Below are 22426 nucleotides of genomic sequence, written 5' to 3' on the forward strand. Positions count from 1 at the left end.
GACTCCAGAAGAACACACCGGGATGGGATTCTTTTGCTCTCCAGGCTCCACAAAATTGCCACACTGCTCCCTTGTTGTAGTCACACACAACTATGGAGGACAAGTAGAACACGCCATTGTCTTCTGGCCCAGAGTTTTTTATTCCCGTTGAGATTTTATTATAGACTTGAGATTCCCAGAGAACTAAATCTGCTGCTTGTCTACAGAGTAGATAATGGCAGGGCAAGCTTCCCAGATCACTGCTTTCTGCCAGTGTGGCTCAGCCCTGACCTGGCTACCATTCATGACTGGACAGAGTAGAGTTCATTCTCTGTATCCCATTCATATCCACTGGCCTTTGCAAACAGGGAGGAATTTAGAATCCAATTTGATTATTTTTTTTAAGGAGAGAAATCAACCAGCAAACCAAGCAGGAACTGAGATGTGAGCCACTGAAATAATTTCAAATAGATTTCCTGTATACAATGTAGATGGCAACAACTTTTGAGCACTGGTGACCCAAGGAAAGAAAAGGATGAATAAGACAAAATTAAAATGCAAGCTATCCAGTACCCGCAAAGAGCTGCTCCAAGCTTTATGTGTGTGGCATTTGGCGGGGCCACTTTGGAAAGGAAACACTCTTGTCATTGAAACAACACTCTAGCATTTACTAAAGCTGTAGATTTTGGTAGCTGTGGTGACCTAGAGTCACAAGAAAAGTCAGTGTATGATGGGAGGTCTTATATAGCTGAAAGCTCACCTGTATTTTGCAAGACTAAAAAGCTGAAAAAAATTACTGCCTCTGCCTACAAACCTTGCCTCTGTCTAGCTTGCTCCTCATTCATGTTTGAGCTCCGGAGAATGCAGCAGTTCAGACAAGCGTTTGCCATTACAGCTGCAATTGCTCTATTTATTATTCCGGATACCACAGCAATGAGACAGACATTCCTATGTGAGATCTACGATTTTCCCCCAAATGTGAGGATATTAGTCAAGCTCACATCACAACGTGACCATCGTGGTTGCTGTCTTCCCGATGCTATTTCCAGCAACAAGGGGGCAGCAGGGCGCCTCGAGCAGAGCTGGGAAACCAGCAAGAGCAAGCGGGATTAAGGACCTTCTTGCCAGCCTCCTTCGGGCAGTGATGGAGGAGAGCCCGCGCCTTGAGGGATGTGGTACAGCCAAACTCCAGAAGACAAGGGGTCTCCACGTGTTTCTCAATCAGACAGGCCTGCTAGGTCTCTTCAGTGTATCTCATAATAGTTTTTAAAAAAATTTACAGTACAAATCATCTTTCTTGATCTAGCATTTATGATTTTTTACCAGACTCATAAGAGACAAGATAGATTCGTCAGGATTTAGATTGTCAAGAACTGCTGATCTGTCATATATATAAATTTACTTGGCAAATGTACCGGGCCTCACAATTCAAGTGAGTTTTGGAGTACAAACAGCCATTTCAGACCTCCAGGTGCACCTGCACCAGTGGGACAAAAGAGCCATTAATGCATTTTTATTTGCTATAGGATACAGCACAGAGTACCCCTGGCAAATTCTCACCCCTCTGGCTGCAGGGGTGGTGGATGTCCACCTTCCTCACAGTCAGATGTACAGAAATGTACCTACGGCCATCTCTCCAGATCCTGCCCTGAAATGCCACACAGAGAAACTACCTGTGAAATGTCCCTCGCATTTTGGAAGCATTGTGCGTGTACAGCTGTAAAAAAAATACTTAGGTGTTACAGACATGCTTGGGAAATGCCCAAATGAAAAGCAGTATATTTATTCTTACACTTCAGACAAAGATGTAGCATAATACTTGAGAAGAAAGCTGAGGGCAGCTCCACTGAGAAAACCACAGGTTAGCCAGATCTAGAGCTGCTGTTCTTCACTGCAACAGGGCTTCTCACCAAGTCACAGCAGCTGTCCCTCCAGTGCCAGCAGCAGCCAGGAACACAAGGACCTATTTTTTCTCTCTTTCCAGCACAGAAGCAACACAGGAAAGTCACACAGCATCACTGAGTCAGGGCTCTGCAGCACAGTAAATTTCTGAGGCTGCCTGGTATTCTAGGCACATCCCTACAGCTATAAACTTCTCAGCATCACATCCAAGCCAGAACAGAGTCTGGAGCAGCTAAAAATACAGCTTCTGCTTTTCAAAAGACTGCACACAGCAAACTGCTGCCTGTGAGCTCAACACCCTCCCAGCACACACACCTAAGGCAGGTGGTAATCAGCCCCATACCTCAAAGAAGGAATGAAAACAAGCACTGTATATGGTGATGTGCATTACACACAGATTTAGTAATAAACTTGGGCTTCTTGTAGGAAGGAGAATTTCTGCTTGCCTGGCACATGAGAAAAGATGGGTGGGGTCTGCCTTGACTCGGTGTTTGAGGGGTGATTATTTCTCATTTTGCTTTGTGTAGTGAAACACCCCCAAGATTCTGGCATTCACAGGCAGTGTAAATCTTAAGGACACCACAGCTGTGAACAGATAATTTATCGCTCTGCTTTTACATTACCAGCTCCAAAACATCACACAAAGAGGAAGGTAATGAAATCTCCACCTCTGCAGCCGTTGCTCCCTAATCTGAAATGGCATTTCCAGGAGCCATTTTCACTCAAGCAGGGAGTCTAGGAACAAACATGTTCTCACCCTCCCACTCACTGTCAGACAGCTCCACAACTGGCATGCACGTACACACTCACATACACATTCATTCTCTACATTTCTCACTGAGAGATACAAAAAGCCTCATGTATTTGCAGTTTATCACATGCAAACATACACATCTCTTCCCTTTCAGTCACGCAAATACACAATCACGAGCACATTCTGGGTTAAATTTATTTTCACTTATTCTATGCAAATATAAAAGCTGAATACTTCCATTAAGATAACAGATTTACAACTGTGTAACTGAGATCAGAATATGGTGCTGACTGTCTCATACATAAATTTCCATAGTTGCTCCTGAATTTGTCTTTTTCCTCAGCCTCCTCTCTGTGCATTAATCATTCAACATTTAAATCAGCCATCCACTTGCTTCTTTTTGCTTTGTCAATGAAAATTGTTCAGCATTAATTACAAAAATCATTCTCTACTGAGGTTTTCTTGGCTTTCTTTCACTAGTGGGTGGAAGTGTCAATTTACAGTCATCTTGTTTTGTCTTCAAAAATATCCTATGCATCAGCTATAGTGCAGAACACACTGTGTGAGAGTGCCTGTGAATGTGTGTGTGAGCTTGTGAATGTGTGAGCTTGTGAATGTATATGCAAGGTTGGGAATTCATGTGTATACATGTGCATATGTAGAAAAGATATGGAGATTGTGTTTGAATTAGAAAGCCTAAATGTTTCTCAGGCTTTATTTTACAGTTTGAATTTTAACCATTTTCTGAATCTAAAGACTTTCAATCCCAGCAACACAAGATGATTTCAGGTTACAAAGCAAAGAGGTTTTGGCCAATGTGTTCTAAATATCTCTGGAATCGAATATCTCTGACTACAGTAACATCCAGATCTAATTTTACATAGCAGTAAAATCTCTCCAGATTTGCTTTCATATTTTATTATCAAGAGGACTGGACATTTCTGGTCCAGCACCCGGTGCAGTTCTGCAGTACAAATCCAATGTGAGTACTGCAATGCCCATGCTCAGATAATAAATCAGTATGCTGTGGCCAACAGCACAACACAAGAAATAAAACACCAGGGCTGGAGCATTTGGCGTTAATGGGAAATATATAAGTGTATGGACTAAATACAGTAAGGCAAAGGCTGAATAAACTTGTCTTTGCATGTTTGGTTTTCACAACTGTGTATCTTTTACTCCATTACTACAAAGCAGAAACTACACCAGCAAGTAAATATTTTCCAATCTTTTCATTATACTGGGATAGTACAACCTATATTTAACCCAAGGGGAGGGATATACTCAAAAAACAATTCTCTCCTTGTCAATCATTTCTCTTACCAGTTAGACAGAAATGTTAGACTGCTTTATCTGTCACCCTGGAATTACGAAAAGGGGAGGAAAGGGCAACAAGGAAAAAGCTGTATCTCTTTGCAAAAATGTATTATGAACCAACCTAGAATCTGAGTCGAGAAACTAAAGCAATCTCCAAGGCGACAATAAAAAGATGAACAATGCAAATACTTTTCTCCTCCTAAAATTCTGTTACGAGTTTGTCCTGGTACAGTTACGGTGTCATCCCCTTCATGGGGGCCTTGCTTTGTGGAAAGCAATGGTTCAGGTAACCAGGTGTGTGATTGCTGACCCTTTCCACTGCCCCCCTGGCAGGGCTGGTGGCCACTGAAATATGGTGCCTGTTCTGTATGCTCTGCAGTGCTGGGGTGGACTTGGATTTTCAGTTCAGTTTCACAGAACTGCTGCCCCTCACAAAACCTTGCACTGAAAGAGGCAGTAATTGCTTCAGTTGCAGAAAACACCCAAAGTAAAGGACTCAGAAAAGAGATCAAGAGTGAAATCAAACCTGAACACTAAACTGGGGAGGAACAGGAAGCTTTAGAGAGGAGGAAGTTAATATTATCCAAGCTGTATACATTCTGTGAAAACCAAGAAACCTTCAATCTTCAAGATTATCAGGCAGTGCTTTTCACTCCTACTGAAAAACTGGAAAATAGAAAGTGTCTTTTTACTCTATGATGGAATGAAAACAAGTAGAAATAACAGTATTTAGTCAAACAACAGAGCATCTCTCCAATCTAACAGAAGTTGTGCTTTAGCTAAACACTTGGAGAGTGATCTGGGAATACAGCCCAGGGCTTGGTTTATTTATTTTGTACAGAGATCTGCATGTGCTGTGCTGATGAGGTTAGCACACAAAGAGGCAAGACACTGTTAGTAAAGCGGTGCTCTCTCTCAGAAGGAGAGGAGCGGTGCCCCTCTCTCTGACAGAACAGGAGGAAAATGGTGAGTTTGATTCTCATTTACCTTAAAACTGTTTTGTACCCCTGGGAGCAAAAATAGAGCTCAAAGTGAAGTCTGCATTAGGGAGCACTTCTCTGGGGTAGGTAACCTGGGAAAACACTACAGATGTAGTTGGAGCTTATACAGGCATGTCATGCTTCTGTGCTATCAGGAGCAGGCTCACCAGGTGAGGGAGACTAAAGGAGCTGTGGCCCCAGCTCTCCCATGGCTCCTCAAGCAGAGCATGGACTCCCAGACACCCCATGAAAAAGTGCTTTGCATGCCTCCCTCTCCACATGCCACTGTATTTTCCTTTGGAATGTAAAATTTACTCCAGCTTGTCTCCCTTTCTCAAGTAAAATAACCAATTCCAAGAAAAGCATGGGTTTGCCATTCTAAACACATCGACACTAGAAATCCTTACTAGCAAAGGTATGCTGGTCAGAAATCATCTGATACCATACTCATGTCAGCAGGGCTGTGAGAAACCTGCCCCTAGAAGGAAAGAAAAATATTTTGTGCGAAATTCTAATTTACACCCACAAGTCTTTGCAGCTTTTGCCAGTGTGAAGGAGCCTATATACCTTGGAAGGAGCATATACCATACCTATTTTGACCCTGCTTGCACTTCATACTAGTGTGATTAAGAATTTGGAACCGTGAATCCATATGTGCCTCCAAATTGCTTCTAATTTTATTACATGCTTATTTTAGTGGTATTTGTCATCGATGCATATGCAAATAAAGCTTGCAGAGGAGTTCTGAGTAATAGGGAGAAAACAGCCTACCACTGTTTATTAGACTACATCTGATGCCACAGTAAAAAATGCTACTGGGAATTTTAGTTCCTTTCCTCGGGGACACTTCCTGCCCTTCCACATGGTTATAAAAACTGCTGCTTCCAATCCCAATGCTGGGAGCTCCTCACAGAGATTCATAACAAAACTGGCTCTTGAGACTGACTTTTTCTGTTTTGGCTAATTTTCCAGGTCCAGATCTTTATTCTCTCCCACATCAGAGGTGAAACATATGACACAGTAGAACAATTTAAGCTTTTATATCCCTTGTCCATGGTCTCCTCCTAAGGTCAGATAACTTCATTCAGAAGAACTGTCAGTCCAGTTCCTTTCATAGCCATGAAATTACCTGTAAGAACTTGTAATGGACTTAGATTTTAGTATTGTATTTTTACACATTTCATCTTAGGTTTCATCATCTGCTATACCATTTTAGACTTTGAAAGTCAAATTACCTTCTGAATTACTCTGTCTTTTTCCACTTGTCAAGCGCAATGTTTTCCTGTTTTTTTTTTGGTTTTTTTTTTTGACATCTAAAGTAACAGGAGTGCTTTTATTTACTTATCTCTCTGGACATTCAGATCATTGCTCATTTCTCAAGAAAAACACAAAGCTCCAGGATTACTGCCCTTGAAAAATCACCCAGTGAAGCCTACTTACTTCATCTGACCTCCAAAACTGGTGACAGATTTTGCTTTTCCTTTAAGTGAAAATTCTGAGTGATCAAAATACATAGATTCAAGTTTTCAGACATTCTACATATTAGGCATATACTAAATTTGAATTAAATCATTTGCACATGTGCACCCAACATTAATGCATGCAAATCAGGCAATTAGGTACAAAATTATCTGATTTGCATACATAATGCAAGAACTGAGCATGTAATATGCAACAAAACATATTCTATTAATATTATTTTCTTCTGTTCTGAAATTAGCTGCAACTGGATTAGGAAATACTCAAGATTTTCATCACTCAAAATGATTAATCTATTTGATTAACATTTCTAGATCTAGTGATGTGCTGGCTAATTAAATATGTCAAATGATACCAATTTTGTACCATTTTTGGTGACTTTCCATGAATTTTACAATAAAATGTGCAATTCCACCTTTTTCACACTTAGAATTTGACATAAAATTCATTTCCACAAATCAGTCTTGAGTACATGAATATTAAAGCACTACAACACAGATGCCCTGACTATTTGCCTTTGAATTGAGATATTCCTTTAAATTTTTTTGCTGTTTGTGCAATCCAGCTGCTTTTTTGTGCATACAAATACGGAGCTGCTGTAAAACCAGCTGCATATGTAGAAAAAGAAGCCAGTGAAAACAGAACCTGTGGACTCTGGAGGATATTTCCTACAGGACTGCGGTTGTAAGCAGACAGGTCACACTTCATAGATAATGAGACAGGCTTTCACTTGGCACAGCCACACCAGTGGGGCCTGCCTTACTGAAAGGTAAGTGCATGTACCCTGGGAGGGCTCTGGCAGACACCCTTGACCCCAATCTCTCCTCTCCGGTGGCTCTCTCTGCCTCCCACTGCCTCTCTGCTCTGCACATGTACCAGCACACCTCTTTTAGTTTGCTTCCTTTTGCTGTGCTCTGTCTTGCTTGGAAGGCAAACTCCTCAAGCACAGACCTGTCCTATTTGTCTACAAAGTCTTATGCATACTAAAGGGATTTAGCTGTAGAATAAATAAACAATTACTGCACTTCTGGTGTGGTGTGGAGACATTTTTGCATGTCTCTAACTGTTCTCATGGGCTTATCTCCAAACCCCTTTAAGTGGTTCATTTTCATTTTTAAGATGGGGTCACTGATACTCTTTCAGATAAGGGCAGAAGATCTTGTCCTCTAATGGCAGTACAAAGCTCCACATAGCATTCATCATTTCATTCCTCCTGCATCCTGGTATTTGCTTTCTGATCAAATATGCCCACTTTACAGAGGTGAGGTTCCTCTAAGTTATCCAGTGGCAATCAGGTCTTCCTCAAAATATTCTGGTCTGCTGGACCTTTAATTAAAAACTAGGCAAAATGCTGAGGAAAATGGTTTCTTCACAGTGTGTGTAACTGCACATGCCATAAATTTCACCTGCCACTATCTGGCTCTTCCAGCTACCAGCAGCATGCCAATTCCTACTGGTTTATTTTTTTATGTTCAAACAGCACTTTCAAACTTTTCAACATCCCCTCTTACTCTTCCTCCTTTAGTATTTAAAGTGTAAGCGTTTCTGAAAAGACCACACCTTTGTGTTCTAATAAAGACCATCAAGATATTTGACAAGATCCACACTTAAGAACCATCATCTTGTGACATCCTTAACATATCTGTTGACACTCATTTCAGGAACTTCTGACTATTTCTTATCCATTGATTAATTGGTTATGAGGGCTCTTCACCTCATGACCATGTAGTTGACCTCATGGCCAACTATCTTATTTATTTTACTTCCAGTGCCTTTGCTGCTCTGCAAAGTTTTGCTGCTCAGAGGTGTGCAACCACATGGCTCTTATTTGTCCAACCATCACAACTTCAGAGCGTCTCCCCAGCACTTTAAACCAGAAAGCTCTGAGATGTCTCCATCTCTTTTTCATCCCTGCCTGCTGAAGGCTAGAGCTTGTCTAGTTTTGCTTTCCTGCCTTTGCCTCTGGCACTTGTTCTTACTTCATTCTCTATTTCAGGATAAGGGTCTCAAGATCTCTTTGACACATGTCCCAAAAGGCGTACATTTCTGTTTCTTGATCTTTCCTGACAGCAACCATCCCTTCCCACACTCAGCAATTTCATTTCTATGAGGAAAAAAATACAGTTGGAAGTCAGCACCATCTTTGTAAGATCAGGAATTTTTAAGAGGCGCTGGAAATACATGCAGGCTATGTAAGTAAGTGTACCTGTAACTGATACATATTTCAGGCTGTGGAGGTAAAAAACAACAGTAGTTCTCTGTCCCAAGTAAGGTGCACTCCATTCTAATTCTAACATCTATCACATTTTCAAATAAGCAATGATACTTAGAAAGAATTTAGGGCCTCTCATTGTTCATGTTCATCACACATGTCTAGTTTAACTTCACAGATTTCCAAAGAGGAAACAAGCATTTTCTAGGATATGCTTACACCACATACAAAGCATTTTTGATGTATTTGCAAACAAACCGCTAAGTGTAACCTGCCTAAGGACCCACGGACCTGAAGCAAACCAGCTATGTAAGGCTCTTGGACACAACAGGGAAGGATCCAAAAGAATTACAGAAAGGACTTACTAGTGGGAGCAAATGAAATGTGTGAGTCTGTGTGATTTGCCTCATTGTGGCAAACAGGCCTCTCTATGTGCTTGAACAGGGACAAACTGCTAAATGAATAGACTTGGGACCCTGACACGGAATAATCCTGGAGGAAAGTAAGCCAGAAGCTTGTGGACTGTGAAGCATGTTAACAGGCAAATGGACTCGTATCACTAAGAGAAAATTAGAGCAGCTACGTAAAAGATAATGGCAAAACCAATAGGAGGCTCTATCTCAATGGATTCTTCTGTTGTGAGGGGGAAAGGCAGAAATGTTGTTTATCTGCAGATGAAAAACCATCAGCAGACCAGGTATTGCTCCTGCAGAGTCAACAAAAGCAACAGGAGCTTGTATCTCAGCAGAAGACATTGCTGCAGTGTATGCAGATATGGGGTCTAGGGAGTACTGGTGGACTGACAGAGAGGGCAGCTTGGGCCAGCTTAGTTCTGTGCTGATGGAGCTAAAACATTAGCTTCAAATGCCCCTCTGCATCTCTACATGTCTAATGCTGCTGGTGTGGAGTGCTAAAATTGAGTAACTACACAGCACCTTTTTCCTATAAGAGCAGGCCATGCACTACAGAGAATGTTGAGCTACCTGACTCTTGTTCTGGTCAAGATGAAAATGGCTCCAGAGACAACACTGTCAACAGGCTGCATTACATTCATGGGGAATGTGCTCATTTATAGCAACCAAACAGCCAGGGAACATCACTACCTGCATGTTCAGAGCTGAGAATGGTAGCCTTGGAAGGACACCCAGAGGGTCTGCTGCTAGAGCCTAAACTACTGCCACTCTGGGCATACCTCTGCCCAGGGAACAAAAGGTGAGGGACTGAATTCCTGTGGCAGACTACAGGATTCTGATACAAAAGGCAAAGAAGATCTGTAACTTGCCAAAAAGCTTTAGAATAATTATTAGTCCTTCATCAGCTCTCAGGTAGAGCAGAGCAGGGAAATTCCAGTAATACACAGCTGGCATGAAAACTTGTGCATATGAAGGGATTGTTCATAGGAGCATATATTGATATGTGATCTGCATGTATAGATATGTATTGTGTGTCATTTCAGCCATGGGTGGAAGTCTCTGTTCAATGCAGTACCTTTCTGCATCACGCAGGCAGAAAAAGTCTCAAGTATCAAGTGAGAGGTAAAATGTGGAATTCACACCAAATGGTCTCAACTGTGTGGGAACTGCACTGTTGCCCAAATGAAAAATCAAGGGAAGTCTGGTGACTACATTGCCATGCTTCCTGAGAAACAACAGCTAAAAAGGCTTAAGAAATGTAGTAAAAAGAGCTGCCAAGGCTCAGACATCTTTAAGCATCAAGAAAAGCTGGTGTATCAGCAGGCAGATTTGACAACCCTTAAATGGAAGATCACTGAGAAGTCTGGGTGGTAATGATGTAGGTCCCCACCAAACCATAGAACTAGCTTGGACAAGACCCTGTAGGTACTTATGTGTGTGCTGCTATGGACTGATCCTTTAAATGTTTGCAGCAAGTAACACAGAGACTCTCATAGGGCTGGGAAGAAACCAAGTGACTCAACAAAGAGCTCATCTGAGGAGAAAACTGTGTGGCCCAGGTAACAGCCTACAGTTCCCACAGACTTGGACTGAGATATGAGGCCCACAAAGGGCCTGCTTTGAGCAGAGAAATAACCTTCCCCTGGTATGGTCCCTTGGTCCTAAGGCTTGAAAACTTTGTGCTGGCTTTAAGCATTTGCCATCTTTTCTGGGCTGAAAGACAGAGGAAATGAGAGCAAATGAGGAAAGATACAACAGTATTTGCAGCCTCTGTGCTGGAAGGATATTTTTCCTTAACATATTAGAAAATAAATTTTTAATTTTACATAACTCCCTATTGGCACCAGCAGGCAGGAAATGCAGGGGTTTTTTAAGTGACTTAAAACTGATGTTGTTTTCAACAAAGGTGCTATTAACAACTGGTATTGTTATACAGTTCTATAGATGTTATGGGGTAATTTATTTCCATAGCAACGTGATCATGTCATATCTTATGTATTATAACTCAGAGGGAGACAGGATGGGAAAAGCATGGAATGAAGACTGCAGAGCAAAACCTGTCCTGATTATTACTTGAATCTTCAATGTTATTAGTTCAATTTGTTTAAGCAGTGTTTATTTGTAGGTAATGTTGAGGATCCAGCCGGGCTGCACCTGCCTCCCCAGGCATGCTCAAACACAGCCTGGGATTGCACATCTTCAAGGGAGAGAAGGGTGGGGTTCCTTCAAGTGACAGAGCCTTTTGCAAGGAGGAAGTTTCAAGCTGTAACTTGCAAAATATGTACAACACAGTAATGTAAAAATCCAGCAATCAGACCAAGGGAGATCCAGGCAGAGAGCTGCAACTAATCATGCAAAAAGCTGAAAGGAGCTGCTCTTTGTATTAAGCAAGTGCAGTGCAGTTCTCATGAAATGCTGTTGTCCCTTCTAACATGAAGAGATACAGGTACACAAGAGCATGAGAATTTCTGCATCATTTCCTGGTATTCTCCTGGTCACACAAGCCACTAGGTGCTCAACCAAGGATGCTGACTGATGAAGGCTGCAGGTCCTTGTTAGCACAACAAAACTAGATGTCCACGGATCACACAACTGATACTGTGCCTGATGGCTGCACCTCTTGCTGCCTTCCCTCCAGCAGAAATGATGCAATGACCACAGAAAAATGAATACAGTTGGATGAACAGAAGAGTTTACTGTGGTGTAAACACGGTGTGTGTGAGTAGAGAGAGAACCACTCAAAACCACAGCAAATGTTTGCCAAAATACGGTATATATACTTACAAAGGTACAGCTCTTGAAAGGGTGCATCCTTTTGATAAGATACATGGCATAATCTTTCACTGAAGAAGGTGGGATAAAGTAGATGTGCCAACTGGCCTTTCTTATCAAAGCAGCCTGAGTTCTTCAGGGAGGAATTATTTTTACATGTACCAGGGAGTCAAGTACATCAACAACACTGAGCAATTAATAAAAAATACTCCAAAATTTACTGCTGCAGGAAGATGAGAGCTCTTTCAGTTGTTTAATCCTAGATATTTGTATCTTTTTATTTTACAGAAGTTACAGACACTAAGTAAGAGAGTTCTAAAATAAAATATCTAGCATATCAAGCTAGATCAAATAAGCCTGCAACATGTTCAATTCAGTGGCGTGTATTTTTCAGTAGCAGACCAGATACTCAGGCTTCCTGATTCCTAGTTCTGCCCCTAGCTCTGAAACAAATCAAACCTACAAAAGCATGTTGTCCTTCCCCCAACTGTCTGCCAGCCTGGACATGTTCAAATGAAAACCTGGGCTATGCTATGATTTTGTCTCTTATTAGTGTGATAATGTGAAGAGTAAGATTGCCTCAGATAGGTCCAGAATACAGCAATTCAAAGCAATCCCCTCCTGTCTTTGATTTGGATGTACTGTTTTCCACCATAGCCAAAGGGGAGCTCCTACCTCTGACACACAGGTATGCACTCTCCTTCACCCCAGCCCTTGGTATGTTGCATCAGCAAGAACAGCAACAGCTTCCAGCCTTGGAGCTATCTGAGTGAAGGACACAAGCTACAGGCAAATGGTCTGGCACTCGATGTTGTTGTTCCCAGACACCTGTATCACGGAAGTGTTTTCGAGTTCAGCTGTACACAACTGTTTTAACAACATGCTTTTATCCCAGAGTAAGGGAGGCGAGTGTGTTGGGGCCATGGTCTCTCGTTCTGACAGTCGCTTGCCGTGTGACCTTGGCTAAAACACTTGAGATTCCCCGTCTCGAAAACAGATAAACTAACGTAGTGACTTGAAAAGTAACTTCGCCCTTTTCTGGGCACAGCCCTCAATTACGGTGAGCAACGTCCCAGCCAGCTTTGAATAAAAGCACTCACTTACAGATGGATAAAACGCTGTTCTGGCTTCAACACAGACTTGGGGATGCTCCCCCCCCCCCCAGTAGGAGTCCCTAACCCCTTACCAGTTTTCGGCTGCCTCGAGGCAGAAGCAGGCTGCTAAATCAGTGGTTTGCCTGAGGAGCGAGCGGAGGCTTGCAGCAGCATGGCTGCTTTCTCTGCACATTCCTCTGGTGACGCTGCTTATTACCCAGCATGCAGATAACCCTGACTCAAGGCTTTGGTATGAGCGGCGCTGCCAGGAGCTGCGTGCTCAGAATAGAGGGTTACAGTTTAAACCGAGGTGAAGCGCCATCCCAGCCAGCTGCACCCTGCCTGCCTCCCCTCCCCGGCAGGAGCCAGCCGCCCCTTCACCTATTTGCAGAAAAGGAGCTTTCCAGTCCCTCCCCTCCACCCCACCGCTCACCCGGGGATCATGCCCATTGAGAAGCTCTCAGCCTAATAGTAATCCCGACGAATTTAGCTGCTGCTAATAAATCCCACCCCTCCGCCCCTCCCAACCTGCCTCCATGAAAACCCATTTGTAGGTTACTTGAACAATAGCGGAGCTGTAATCAGCCCTCCCCTCTGGCAGCCTGGAGGGAGGGAGGGGAGGAGGATGATGACAGTGGGGAATTCTGTTCGGCTCCTTGAAACTGCACAGACATGTTTCATGTCCCCATTCCCAGCCTCTGCGCAGTCAGGCAGGCGGGCAGGCAGATCACATGGCCGTCTAGGCCTAGCCCATGCCAGCGGCAATTACGTGCCGTCGTGGCCCGGTGCCCCCGGCCCGGCCCGGGTCGGTTCGGCTCGTCTCCTCCCAGTCCCTGCCTGAACTACCCTGTCAAGCCGCTCCGTGCTGCCGTGGGGCTGCTCAGGCTTAGCATTTAACAAAGCAAAGGGACTTCGCGGTGGCCAAAAGAATAAAGACCCCAGTGAAGCAAGTTCGGGGGAGGAGGTCGCTCTGGCACACCCAGTACTGATGGGAGAGCAATGCCAGCCGGAAAGAAAGTGGCAGCTCCCAATTATGGCTCTCTTCGGGGACAAGAAAAAAAAAACAACAAAGCCTTTTCGCTATTAGAGCTGATCGGAAGAGGGTGTTTTCCTGAAAATAAGTTGCTATTCGACAGCAGCTCACATCTTTGTTTCTTTGCAAAGGGTCATAAAAGCAGCAGCGAGCGCAAGGCTGCGGGGGGAGGGCTGTGAGCGGATGCCAAATCAGCTGAAACCTAAGGAGCTTGACCTTCCTCACCTCCACCCCTGCTCCCACCGCCTCCAAATAACCTTACAAGGGCGCATCGGGAAGGCACGGCACACAGCAGCGAGGGCAATGCGATCTCAGCCCAGCAGCAGACAGGGCTGTGTGTCAGTGAGAGGGGAGAGAGAAGGGCACTTCAGGGTAGCTGCAGCCACCGTCAGCAACACATACTGATACCAGCTGGGTTCATTTCGTAGAGCCATGCACAGTAGTCGGGACTGTGCAATCTTGAACCTACCTCGCCACAAGCAGCAAAGCCAGTCCAACCAGTCAGGGACTGTACTGGCCGGACAGACCGGTGACGAGCATCCTCCCCCTCCCATTCACATCTCTAACTGCTCCCTTCTGCTTTTCGCTCTACAGCTCCCTGAATGGCTGAAAGAGAGCGGGTCTGCTGTCAGAAACTTGAAATGACACGTAATGTCCCGTGTTTCTTCTCACGGAGGTAAAACGCCCGTTCCCAGAGAGAAGAACCGGGTTCCCGCAGAGCCTCCCACTCAGGGCTGGCAGCATGGGGCTGGGTTGCCCTGTGGGGAACACGTGGAGAGGGAGATGTCTGGCTGGTTCCTCGGAGGAGCCCAGTAGTAGCCTTACTCGGTGCATACACACCTAATCCTTTAAAGACACACACCAGGGAAAAGACCTTGTCTGCAGTTTTTTTCCAATTACCCCATCGTCAAAGGCATTCCCATTACCCGACTGCATCGTAGGTTTTAAGGCAGGGGCTGAAACAATCAGACGGTTTTCAGACACTTCAAAAATAAAGGCAGCAGTGCCTATCTCTATACAGGAGGGTATAACTGTGTTCTCTGCGTCTTCCAGGTTGTAAGGACAACTATGTAGGTACAGAGCTATGTTTTGGGCGGAAAATGCATGCTGTAATGGATTCTGATGGCTGAACGCCAAGGGGGAAGCTGTTCTTGCTTCAAGAATAGCCTTACCAGAGTCAGCATTACAGTGACAGTTCAGTACTCTGCTGCAAATCTAGAGGATGTGTCACTTTGGCAGAGAAATAGGCTGCTAATGCACTACACAAACCATCCTGCTATGAATGGAGAACGGCTGCATACCACACACACACACACACCAAAAAAAAAAAAAAAAAAAAAAAAAAAAAAAAAAAAAAAAAAAAGCAAGACCTAGGGAAGAGGAAAACAAAACTGCAGAGAAACTACAGCATAGTACGCTGGGAACCTGAGAGCTCTGAGGAGACAAAGCCCTTTCCCTTGAGGGAAAGAAAAACTCAGCTTGCAAAACGTATAAAGAAGCAGACAACCCTTTTTCCAGTGACTGCTGCAGCTCCGCAAAGCTATGCTGGCAGCCAGCCTATTTGAAGAGATTGCAATTTCAAAACAATGTTAGTCTTGACTAGTTTGGAGCTCAAATGTTAAAGAGGACGGAGAGAAGGGGGAGGGGGAAGCATGCCCATATGCACAACATTGCTAAGCAAATAAAAAAGATAACAAGGTTTGTACTAAACATAGTTAGCATGAGTGAACTTGAGCTCCCAATGGAACTGTGTAGTATTTTCCCCAAATGGACATAGCATCTCTTCACCACACAAACATTTCCATCTCCAACTCACACAGAGCTGCCAATGCTTAAAAAACAAACATCCAGTGACACACATGTTCTAACCCATTTCTTAGAAAATAGGCTACAAGGCTATTAAAAAGAAATGTCGAGAAGAATCTAACTGGAAAAAAATTAGAAAACTCCAAACAAACAACAAAAAACCCTAACTCTCCTTGGGAAAATAAACCATTTAAATACTTTCCCATTACAAGAGGAATGAGAACACAACAAATGACCACCTGGACAAATAACTTCACTTACAGGATTTATTCAAGCAAACATTGGGCTTTACCTTAAATAACTGGCAAATGTGGGGGAGGGGAATGTTTAGGAATCAGCTGAATTTCTACATGAAACTTGCTTAGCAGCTCTCTTCTCCCTCTCAAAAAAAGGTTACAGCTTGTTTGTCAGCTTTGGACATCTTCAGAAAAAGAAAAACCTACAGAGTGGGTTCAAAGAAATGCTGGCTAATATGCCCAGACTGGCTGCTTAATGAGCCACAGTAGAAGAAAAGGTCACATGGTTACAAAAAACTCCACACAACAAATGCCCCATAGCTACGGTTAACTTTAATTAACTACAGTTTTACAATTCAAGTTTATTTTCTACCTATGTCTACTGCCCCTTAGCTTTCCTTTCCATATAAAAATCAAATTGATGAGTCTCATAAGCAGACTTCAGTTTCCTAAATTCTGACTAACAAGAGAAAATGCTCTGCAATTAAAGAAATACATCAAAGGGGGCTCTAACTCCAGCTACCAATGACTGATTTCAAGATTACAGGAGTGGTCCTGTTTATATAAATCAGTATATTCACTCTTCTGTGATGTAATTAAATGTTGAATAGCCTGTAGTTTTTCTTTTTTAATGGCAGTTGCAATTTACACATGAATATTACTTCTTCCCTACTTAGATTTAAACTACAATTTCATCCATGTGTACAATCTTCTCTGCCACTCATGAGCTCACAATGTTTAGTTCCCTTATCTCATGATTTATAAATAAACTGCTGTGTGGGAACTGCATGCTTAGAAACAACTGAAAATAGGATCCATACAAATCAATACACTAAAAACCTTACAGGTCATATCCAATAATTAACTCAAAACATAGATTGGGTTCTAATAATTAACTCAAAGCATTCTTTTTGTGCTCTATTCCCTCCAATTCAGTACATAAGAACAGCATGTTCTGAGATTTTTAAACAGAAATATGTCACTTGGCAGAAAAAAAAATATACACAAAGTCATGTCTGAAGTGACAGATATAGTGATGTCAAAGACTGAATCCCGAAACAGAACCCACCCCCACCCAAAAGAGCCCAAGAATGCTCCTACACAAGAGAGCAAAGATCCATATGCACACTAAACATTTAGAGTCAAGGCTTCTACCATCCTTTCCACCAGGAATACAAATGAAAAATGTCTTCTTAAGAGCAACCAGATAGAAAATGCCATCCAGACTTATAAAAAGTACCTCCTTATACAGCTACAGGATTTTGGGGTGTGTGGATCCTTAACAATCAGTAAAACTCAGAGCTTATTATTCTGTTGCATTTGGAACAGCTCTGCATTCTGCTGGTCACTATATTTCTGCACTGCTTGTTTTTGTTTCAGGTTTTCTATCTTTCCTCCATTTGCCTCACTGGAAAGGACAAAGTTCACATTAGGTTTGTTTGCATTTTCTAGCTAGTGTGAGGCCTTTGTATTTACTTTTGACTGTTGGTCACCTAACAGCTATTGCACTGCTCCCCAGTCTCTAGAAAACACCAGTACCACATAAAATACTTAGACAAAGATTCTCACATGCTCATTGCCAGAAGGAAGGCACTTTCCTTCAGTGCTTTAAGGAAGCTTCCTCACGTGAGAACACAACACAGCCCTAAACTGTTTGCCAACTCAGTTATGAAAAGGCATTGCCTAAATGGGGCAGCTACCCACCAGCTGTATCACCAACTGCAAAAGCTGTTACTTCATGCTACCTTTTTTTGCGCCTTGCTCAGCTACAGTCCTGCCTTACCAAGAAGCTATGTCTAATGTTGAGTTTTGATGAGAGCTCTGAAAATCAACCAGAATTGCTAACCACGTGATGCTGTGCATTTTGCATAGAAGAGGGCTTCGTTTCAAATCTCAAGTCTTATTAAATTGCACAGGCAATGGATGCATCCTGTGTTGCTGCTTGCAGCTGGAGAGCTGGGGGGGGGGGGAGAGGAGGAGGAAATGAGATGCCGAAACAGTAAATAGAAAATGCTTAGTCAGCAACTGCTACTGCAACATTAAAGGTGAAATGTAAATAGGCACAGTGCCAAGATTTAGATAATTTTGATAACACCATCAACATCATCATCTTCCTACATATGTGAAAATATGTGTGTACAATTGGCACAATTATGACAATGAACTTCAGGCTCTGCTATAATGGAGATGGAGACTTTTAAAAAGGCAACACGGTTTGCGCATGCTGCCTAAGCTCTGTGAAAAATAAAACTAGCTTCTCCAGAAGTATTAATATCAATTGAATTTATTACAATTTACTAAGCTCCAAGGCACATTACAGTGTTCTGTTAACTACAGAAATGTATAAAGGACAAACAGAGCATGTTTCTCATGTACAGCATTTTGCTCTACTGTTCAAAAGCATCCGTGCATCAATAAAAGCAAAAACAAAAAACACATGAAGATTAAAAACGTTCAGATCAATAGAAATAAACTGAAACATTTTCCTTACAAACTTGCAACGAAAAACACCCTCCCCCCAGAGCCACCCCACCGTTTTGCAAACAAAAAAAAAACCAAGAACGAAAAAAATAAAGTGAAGGACTAACACTCAGGGCTTGTAAAACATAAGCTGTCACCATTTTTGTAGCAATTTTTTAGGCATCAACACTGGCCTTGGCAAAAAAAAATTTTTTTTTGTCTTTTGTGTTTTTCGTCTTCTTTCAGAGAAGTGCATACATTTACAAAAATACACACCAGCAGCAGGTAATCGCTAAGGGCTATTAACTTTGTACCTAGCCAACACACTGCCAAAAAAATGAGAACAGGTATTATGTGGTAACCAAACAATATTATATTCTGTTTAACAAAAACCAGCTCTATCCTTCAAATGAAGAAGAGTACATACCTTTGTTTCAAAATATAGAAACATACGACGAAAATAATGTCTATACATAAGACTAACTTTTGCAGTTTGTTATATTCACAATTCTACATCTTCAGGAGTCTGAAGGGATTGGATTTCCTACTCAAGGGTCTCTCTCCTTTTTCACTTTAACGTCCCCAGCTAAAATGGTCGCGATCTCGCCCTGCATAAATGCCCAAGGCACATTGGAACCGACTAGGGGGCATTTCTCTCCGCTGGGGCAGTAGACTTCTCCAGTCGCCCCTTGGGCCTTGATACTCTCTCTGGAACAAGGGAAGCAGAACTTGTGGCTGGGCACAGAGGGGCACTGAACAAAGTGGGTGTCCTCCAAGCGTTCGTGGCAAATGGTGCAGCACAGGGGCCCACTGTTGGCCATGGGGGAGTCCGGAATGTTTTGGGGGTGCACTTGGTCCATGGCGGGGTGGGCGCTGGGGGGAGGAGGGGCCACTTGCAGGTTCATGTCCCCGTTGCGGGAAGCCAGGCGGCGCTGGCCCGGCACCGAGGCCGGCGACACAGGGCTGCTGCTGTTCCTGCGGGTGGACGTGGTGGAGTGCACCGAGCTGCCGTCCTTAGGCGAGTGGGCATTGCCCAGCGTGTCGGCCACCGACATGAGCGCGGCCATGGGGGACTGTCCGTTCTGGGGGGCGGACTCGGGCGGCGTGGTCCGGTTGGAGTGAGGCCCGAGGGGTGGTGGCGGCGGCGGCGGGGGTCCCCCGCCATGCACCGTCCCAAAGCCCCCGGCCGACATCGTGAGCTTGAGCGCTTCGCTCTGGCTGGCCATCCACTGCTGCCGCTGCTGCTCGTCGCTGAGCTTCAGAGCCCCCTCAGCCGAGTCAGAGGGCTCGGGAGAGGCTTTCCTCTTGCGCATCGCCCCGCCGCCGCCTCCGCCGCCGCCGCCGGGTCCCCTAGAGGCAGCGGCCGTGCCCTGCGCCCCGCCGGCCCCAGCCCCCGGCCGCGGGAGACTCACCAGCGCCGTGGGCAGCATGGGGCAGCTGGCGTCCAGGTAGGGCTGCGGCAGCATGTCGGCGCCAACCAGCTCCTTGAAGAAGCGCACGGACTCGGGCAGGAGGTCCCCAAGGAGTCGCCAATCACCAGAGCCGTGCTTCTTCTCATACTCCAGATACTTGAAGCCCGAGGACAGGCCGCGGCCGAAGTCCTTCATGCAGTCCTGGTACATCTGCTTGGCCACGCCGGAGGCGCTGGAGAAGACGGTGCCGGAGCCGCTCGGGTACTCGATGAAGAGCTTCAGCTCATAGTCCATGCCCGGCTTGGAGACGGCGTCGAAGGCAAAGACGCGTCCCAGGAGGGCGTGATCCTTCTTGAAGCGCACCTCGTAGGGGGTGCAGCCGGCCAGAGTGAGCAGCGTGTCCCGCACGATCTTGGGTTTGCTGGCCCATTCCTCGGCCCGGTTCCGCAAGCTCTCACTGAGCTCGGCCAGCGCCTCCGCGTTGCGCTGCTTCTCCTTCAGCTCCCGCTCTTGGTCACTGCTGGACACCGAGCCCGGCCGCTTGCCGCAGGCCTCGGAGGACGAGCCGCCTCCTCCCCCAGCACCACCGCCGCAGGTGCCCCCTTGGGAGGAGGCGGAGGGAGCCGGGGGACCCCCGCCGCCGCGGCCGCTCAGGCCCCCATGAGGCGGGGGCAGCGCCACGCCGGAGGCGGCGGGCCCGTTGAGCAAGGTCTGGGGCAGCAGGTTGGGGGGCACGTTCATCTGTGCGCCGGCGGCCCCCGGGGGCAGGCCGGACACCAGTCCCCCGTGTGCCCCGCGGCGGGAGGAGGAAGAAGACGAGGAGGAGTTGGGGCTCTGCCGGTTCAGCTCCGGCGGCCCATCCTCAGGCGGCTTGGGGAAGCCATTGGGTCCCCCCAGCCCGTTAGGCAGGCGGGTGCCGTGGCTACCGCCCAGGCTACCTGGCGGCGGAGGGTATTCGAAGCGGCTGCGCTGCTCCGCCGCGGCAGCGCTGAGCCCGTAGCGGTCCAGGCTGGACTGGGTCAACCCCGCCGAGGCCGCCTTGGAGGACGCGTCCACATGGTTGAGCTGCTGCTGGGCCGCCGCTGCCGCTTCTTTGGCGGAGAGCGACACTGCCTTGACGCCGACCGGCGGCGGGGGGCCCGGGGAGCGGCCGTCCTGGAAGCAGCCGTGCGCCCGCTTCAGCTGCCGGGCCGTCTCGATCACGAACTCAATACGGTCGGCGCCCTCATAGTTGACGCAGCCCCGACAGACGGGCTCCGTGAAGTCCCAGATCATGGCCCAGGGCATGCGGGGCAGGTCGCACAGGTAGCATGACTGTCTCCGGGACGACGACACCTGAGCGGCGGACATGGTGCTGCTGGCCAGGGAGCTGCTGCCGCTGCCACCGGGGTAGGGGCTGGCTCAGGCTTCCCCGCCGGGCTGCAGGGGGGGTGGCTCTCCGTACCTGATCCTGTTGTCCCTTTCAGCAGGGGGATCGTCTGCTTTTAGGCTCGCTCCTGCTGACGGAGAAGGTTTCTTCTAGCCGGTCGCGCCTCCGATGCCCCGGTGGGGTGGAAACCGCTTCTACTGATCCTCCGGGGGGCTGGGCGGGGGTCGCCTTCTAGCCGCTTCTGTTTCCCTTCTCTAGCTCCGCTGCTGCTGCTCCTCCTCCGGGAGGAGGCGGAGGTGCACGGAGGAAGATGGGGGGGTCACCTTCCACCCGCCGAGGCTGCCTCGAGAGCTCACACTTCGGAATGCGCCGATCCACCGCCGCGAGCGAAAGGGGGGCACCCGCACGGAGCTGTCCGGTTCAGGCTCCGGCTTCCCCGAGCGCCGGCGGAGCGGTAGCGGCCCGGGGACAGCGGCGGCAGCAGCGTGGCGAGCGGCGCCGCCTGCTCCTCACTCACATCCTCGCCGCTGCTCGCAGTCCAAGCGCGGGGTGCTGCGCGCCGCCGCCTGTGCCTGCGCGCCCCCTCCGCCGCGCCGCGCTCCCCCCGCGCCGCGCCGCCCCGCCCCTCCTCCGCGCCGCGCTCCCGGCTCGGCTCGGCTCGGCTGCACCCGGGCGGGGCCCCGCGTCAACCCCGAGTGCCCGCCCCCCGCTCCCCTCCCCCCAGACAGTGGCGCGGAGCCCACTTGTTGCGCCGGGCGCGCATGCCCGGCGCCCTGCCTGCGGCCTCCCCTGCGCGGCCGGCAGCTGGAGCGCGGCGGGGCGCTCGGGCAGCCCGCGCTGCCAGCTATGTTTGGAAACTCGAACGCCAGATCGCGCCCTCGGCCTCCGCCCAGCCCGCGCCGCAGCGAACAGGCGGCCGGGAAGCGCATGCACCGCTATAGGGGGGGGCGGGAAGGGAGCTTGTTGGGGGGTGGTGGTGTAGTGGCGTGTTTTTTTCCCTGGCTGGGCGTTCTAAGTTCAAATGTCTCGTTTTCAGGATTTGGTAAACCCGCCGATCGCGCCGCTTAGCCTCCGTGACGACTGCGCGGCGTCCTGCCACCGAGCCTGTTGGTGGGATTCCCGTGCGCTCCGGCTGCTGAGGCAAATGGGGGGGGGGATCCCGCCTTAATATCCGATTTCGTGTTTCTCTTTCAATGATCCCGGTGACA

The 22426-nt window shown here is 46.7% G+C and overlaps 1 protein-coding gene across 1 annotated transcript; it reads right to left on the bottom strand.

The window, feature by feature from the left end:
- Positions 1–18245: 18245 nt before the first annotated feature.
- Positions 18246–21781, bottom strand: IRF2BPL (interferon regulatory factor 2 binding protein like). The gene has a single exon (XM_030452272.1). The coding sequence runs from the start codon at positions 21197–21199 to the stop codon at positions 18986–18988; it is 2214 nt and encodes a 737-aa protein (XP_030308132.1). The 5' UTR covers positions 21200–21781; the 3' UTR covers positions 18246–18985.
- Positions 21782–22426: the final 645 nt, after the last annotated feature.

This window comes from Calypte anna, chromosome 5A (genome assembly GCF_003957555.1).
Source record: "Calypte anna isolate BGI_N300 chromosome 5A, bCalAnn1_v1.p, whole genome shotgun sequence".
Taxonomy (NCBI): domain Eukaryota; kingdom Metazoa; phylum Chordata; class Aves; order Apodiformes; family Trochilidae; genus Calypte; species Calypte anna.

Bases quoted from the DNA above. Each gene is read 5' to 3' on its own strand.
- IRF2BPL (XM_030452272.1), bottom strand. From the start codon at position 21,199: ATGTCCGCCGCTCAGGTGTCGTCGTCCCGGAGACAGTCATGCTACCTG.